At 42.2% G+C, this 5,514-nt stretch overlaps 1 protein-coding gene across 2 annotated transcripts; it reads right to left on the bottom strand.

The window, feature by feature from the left end:
• Positions 1–6: 6 nt before the first annotated feature.
• LOC148191721 (inactive leucine-rich repeat receptor-like serine/threonine-protein kinase At1g60630) lies at positions 7–5,514 on the bottom strand. 2 transcript variants are annotated; one of them, XM_088100690.1, is made up of 3 exons: positions 4,743–5,514; positions 2,614–4,591; positions 7–759 (listed from the first exon to the last, which is right to left on the bottom strand). In XM_088100690.1, the coding sequence occupies exons 2-3, from the start codon at positions 3,968–3,970 to the stop codon at positions 101–103; spliced, it is 2,016 nt and encodes a 671-aa protein (XP_087956816.1). In that variant the 5' UTR covers positions 3,971–4,591; positions 4,743–5,514; the 3' UTR covers positions 7–100. The 2 variants fall into 2 exon arrangements, with proteins under 2 accessions (XP_087956816.1, XP_087956817.1); XM_088100691.1 differs by having other exon boundaries at positions 2,614–4,588.

Below are 5,514 nucleotides of genomic sequence, written 5' to 3'. Positions count from 1 at the left end.
GATTTTCGTATCACCTAGTTTATGCATGGAATCAATGACCAATTCAGGAAAAATCAGAATGCATAGTTTCAAACTATGAAGCTATCAAAAAAGTTACCAATCATATGCTCTGGTGTTCTTCCCTTGGAAAGCTTTGAACAGTATCTGACCATCTTCCAGGAGAGTGATCACTACTGTTAGATGAGACATGCGCCTCCCCTCTTGCATCTCTTATCATCTTTAAAACCTCTCTCATTGTAGGCCTGTTCTCTGGCACCAGTGAAACACATGCCATGGCAATGTTCAGAAGAGCCTGAAGCTTCTCTTCTGATGCTTCATTGCCTGAGGCAGGATCATCACCGGACTCTGTCTCTTCTTCGCGCACTGACCGGACCCACCTAGGTATGTCTGAACCATACGTCTGAACAAGGTCTTGGAAGGGTGTTTTGCCAGTTAAGAGCTCTAGAACAAGGACCCCAAAGCTGTATACATCAGCTGGTTGAGTTTGTGACCTTTGAAAGTTGCGGCATTCAGGTGCTCTGTAGAATAAAGATGTGGCACTGGGCTCGTCCATTGAGTCAGGATTTAGGAAAACAGTTAGACCATAATCAGTAAGACATGACTCAAAATCAGAACCAAGCAACACATTAGAAGATTTTAGGTTTCCATGTGTCATGCCGGGGTTCTGGTGGATATAGAGCAGGCCTGTTGCTAGATCTTCGGCAATCTTAAGGCAGGATGTCCAGTGAAGAGGTTTTCCCCCACCGGATGTTTTTGATCCTGCATTATAGTCATCGCAACAGCTCTTCTGTCAATCATTGGTTTGATAGTGATGTTAATATGCAGAAAGTTTCAGTTTAGTTCTTAGCATTTGGAAATTGTATAAGTGGTGTTCTTTAATTCCATGCACAGTGAAATGTGATGCCACTAGAATGTTACTGGTTTAAAATTCTGACAACTCTAAAAGGCTCAATTAACAAATACAAACAACTTCAATCATATCTAGGAAAGATCACTTAAACAAAATGACGATGGTGATAAAGTATAGCTAAATCCAACATATATGCCAGTCTTACTAGCATAATTTCAATAACTAGAGGCTAGCTCAAAGATAACATCACTTTATTGGTATTATCACTTGGATTCTCCATTTGTGCCATTTACTTTACTTTACATTCATGCAAGTATTATCACCATGTAAATTTTGTATTACCAAGACACAAGTCAGTGATGGAACACTGTAATTGCTTGAAGACTAAGGTTCACAACGATTTGCTTAGAAAATAAAGCAGCACAATGCATGTGATGAGAAAAACAATAGTTTCAAGACAGCAGAAATACACGTGAGGATCCAGGAAAAATGACAACTTGGAATGATTGACTACTTTCTACCCTCGGATACTATGGTTCCACAATAAAGAAAGGCTGACTTCTTGATTAGTTAAATGCTCTGCAAGAAAGCATATTATCTTATTCTTATATAATTGAAATTGGGGTTGTTCCCTAGGAATAATAAAGCTTAAACTTTTTCTCACAAATGCTCAACTTTTTACATCATCAAGTGAAGATAAAACTTATCTTCATATATCCACAGAATAATGTAACCGCTTTTATAGTTTAAACAGTTGCAAACACTGTTGTTTATCCAGCATCTTCCTTCGTATTTGAATAGAATTCCCATAAAAAGGATTAGGGCTTCTAGAAAGGGGATTAATGCTGGCTCCTAAATTCTTTAAGGGGCAATTCCAAAACAAAAAGATCTAATTTGCCATGCTCAAGATCGACGGGTAACCTAAATCCTTATTACTGAAATGCATATTTCAGCTATCATAACGAAAGGAATTCAACTGTGTTATTTTATTTTAAAAACAAAACAATCTTAAAAAGAACAGAACATGGGAACGTTCTAACCACTTTCTCCAATCTACGAATCCCGCTGGTAGGTGAGAGCAGAAAGTGTTGACCTGATAGATAGACTCTGGAAGAAAGGGAGAGAATTTACAAATGAATTATGAGATTTAAAAATCTGTATGACCTAATTTAACACCGAGCAATTCCTATAGAAAAAAATACTTGACACCGATTAAAGTGGATTTGAGATCACTGTAGAAGTACATGGCAGTACAGTAAAACACGAACTCCACTCTGTATAGCTGTGTAGTAATCTTTCCATGGTGGAGGGCGACAACACTAACATGGGGGTCACGCTATAAATGAGTTGTCAATTTAAGAGCACACACATATTTATAAAGTCTGAAATTACATCAAACAGTTTGAAAGAGAAAGCAGCAACCTTTGTCTTTATTTAACTAAATCTGAGGGAGAGGGAAAGGTTTAGTGCAAGGCATAATTGGAGGTCCCATTATTAAAAGATAATCATCTTTTAGGTCACTCTCAGCCCCCCTTTTCAGGAGCAAACTGCATTCTTATAATAATAGTTTTATCATTCAAATAATAAGCCATTCACACTAAACACTAAACCAATCATACAGACATGTCACTATTTTCAATTGAGCAATTATACAAACACCTGTGAGACAAATAGATTATTGTTAGAGAGTGGAAATATGCATTAATGAGTGGCATTGGTTATTGAGGAATGAGTGTAATGGAAGTTAAGTGGGAGATAGATACCGTGAATAAGGGAGAAGAGGCTGCCATTGGGGAAGTAATCATAAACGAGAAGACGTTCTTCTTTAGCCTGAAAATAGGCCCTGAGTGGGACCAGATTAGGGTGAGTGAGCCTTCCAAGAACATGAATGTGAGCTCTGAATTCTTCCAAACCAGGGTATCTTGCATCCTTCAACCTCTTAACAGTAACAATGAACCCTGATTCCATAACTGCTTTATACGTACTTCCGATAATACCCCTCCCCAAAGTCTCCGCGGACGCTTTCAGCAAATCTTCCAAACTATAACTCATCTCGCGATCACCTCCTCCGCAGAACACCAACTTCCCTAGACCCTCACCTTCCCACGCAAAACCCCCTTGTTTAGCACTGTCCCCGCCCTCGCCGCCGCCGCCGCCGCCTCCCGCACTCCCCGCCGCACCAGCCTCCCCCTCTGCCACGTCACCACCGCCCTTGCTCCTCGTTCCGGAACCCACCCTTGTCTTCCGCTTCCTGCAAATCGCCCACACCACAACCATGCACAACAGTATGAAAACAACGCCACCAACGCACCCTCCAATTATCTTTATCAGTTTGGTGCGGTTCGATGACGTCCGCTTCGACGCCGCCGCGGTGCCTCCCGGGATCAGCGGATAGCTGGGGCTTATCGGCGGCGCCGACGGAACGCTGCCGTTTTTGCACGGTTGGAGGATGTTCTCCCCGCAGAGCCCCGGGTTGCCCAAAAACGACGAGGCATTGAACCGGATCAGTGCGGCGGTCACCGGAATCTCGCCGGAGAGTCGGTTGTTGGAGACATTCAAATACCTGAGGCTGGTTTGGTTGAAAGGCGGGATGCTTCCCGTGAACGCGTTGTCTTCCAGGTAGAGGATGTAGAGTCGCCGGAGATTCAGAAGCGACGCTGGAATGTCGCCGGAGATGTGATTTTGCGACAGGACAATGACTTTGACGCGGTGGAGCAGCGCGACCGAGGAGGGGAACTCGCCGGAGAAGTTGTTGTCGTTGAGGAAAATCGATTTGAGGTTGATCAGGGCGGAGAGGTCAGGGACTTGGCCGGAGAGTGAGTTTCCTTTGAAGCTGAGGACTCGGAGCTGGTCCAAACGGTTCAAGATCTTGTCATCGAGAGAACCGGTTAGGTTGGAGTGTTCCAGAACGAGCTTTCTGACTCTTCCGTTGAAGCAGTCTTTGATCCCTTTCCAGGTGCACACGTCGGTTCCTTGCCGCCATGGGAGCTTGTGGAGAACGTCAATGGAGGATTTGAGAGCGAGTAGTGGCTGGGAATCGTCTTCTGCTCTGGTGGGTTCGGACAGGAAGAGACAAAGCACGGAGACACAGAGAAAAACAAAAACATAGGATCTCTCCATGTTAGGGACCAACCAACCACAGTTGAAGTTACAAACGAGGATTTCCAATTTCAACTGTTTTGGTTTCCCATTATGAGAGCCATTGAACACTTTAATGCATTTGAGGGTTAACAGTTAACTGACGTACATAAATTACAGCTGAAAAACGGTTGAAGTTGAGACAGATCTTTGGTTTTCTTAGCTGTTTCACTCACTCACTTTTAAGTCTTCAGATCTACCATTGACATTGACAAAACCCTCTCTTTCTATGATCCACTCGTGTGTCATGACATTCTTGTGGTAGAGTGGAGTAGAGTAGAGTAGAGTCCTCAACCACTCATCTAACCCAAAAGCTTGAAATGAGATTGAAGTTTGAAGTATGAAGCAATAACCATAGCAGTGGAAACAATAATGGAAGAGAGAGCTCTGTTTGGAAACTCAAGGGATCCATCAAATTGGAGACACCTACCGTTGTTAAAGTGGTTGCCTTTGCTGGGGCTGCCCTTGGTTTCTCGAAACTCCTCCACACTCGCAACACTCACGGACACAGTGGCAGAACTCTCACGTGAAATCATCCCAGTACCCGCAGACCACAAATAACCATTCTTTTCTTCTCTCTATGATTTATATATTGCTACACTGCTGCAACATTATTAAACAAAAGTGAACAACTTTGCAAGCAAACAAAAACAAGTACTGTTCTTTTTTTATCTCTGTAATCTAATCTATTATATTTGTATTTGATCCGTTCTGGCATAAACAAAACCAACCATGCATGTAATTTTATACTTACTTTCTTGGGTTCCTGACACTCGTGGAATTTAGCATTCTCAGAGCTTGCCGGAGGTGGGATCCAGCACTCTTCTCTTTAGAATCATTGCAATTGCAGCACCCATTTGAATGGAATGATGGTGGCTGAGAAAGTTTGAACACTTCCTCCAATTTTTTCCTGTTTCACAGGAATTGAATGTCTATGTCGAAAATAATAATATATTTACTACAGTGGTGGCAGTAGAAACACACATGGTGCAAGTGCAGATTCCAGCTGCTAAAACCGCTATGATCGAAGATCCATCTGTACTCTGAATGGGTTTGGAGCAATAATGAGAGAGAGAGAGAGTGTGTGTGTGAGAATTTCCCTACTTCATCTATGTGTATTATGCGTGTGTCTGACTGTTTCTGTCTGATCAGAGAGAGAGATGACAGAAAAGAACATGCTCCCCTTCTTCCTCTCCCAAAGGCAAAGGCCCCTCTTTCCTCTCAGGAAATTGGTGAACGAATTGAAGGCTAAAGAGAAGAACAATAAATGAAATTTCACAAAAAGCAGAAATCAGAAAATTGTTAAAAAAAACTCCAACACCTGCCACGTGTTGCAATTAAATGGCCACTGGAAGAGTCAAAGCAAAAAAGTGGACTGGTGCAGTTGAGCTCGTGTATTACTGATCATTGACTATTGCCAGCTGTCATATTGTATGTTATATCTCTTATCCTTTCTTCTGCTCCATCATATCATGTAGTATATAAGCAATGTACATTAACATGTTTGCTCAGAAAATTATGTCATT

The sequence above is a fragment of the Vigna umbellata genome, chromosome 10 (genome assembly GCF_029865625.1).
Source record: "Vigna umbellata cultivar VRB3 chromosome 10, Vumbellata_1.0, whole genome shotgun sequence".
NCBI lineage: Eukaryota > Viridiplantae > Streptophyta > Magnoliopsida > Fabales > Fabaceae > Vigna > Vigna umbellata.
This window is presented reverse-complemented; position numbering and strand designations above follow the sequence as displayed.

Coding starts and splice junctions, on each gene's coding strand:
- LOC148191721 (XM_088100690.1), bottom strand. CDS start 3,970: ATGGAGAGATCCTATGTTTTTGTTTTTCTCTGTGTCTCCGTGCTTTGT. Junction 760..2,613: donor CCTCTTCTCCCTTATTCACG/GTATCTATCTCC, acceptor ACTATAATGCAG/GATCAAAAACATCCGGTGGG.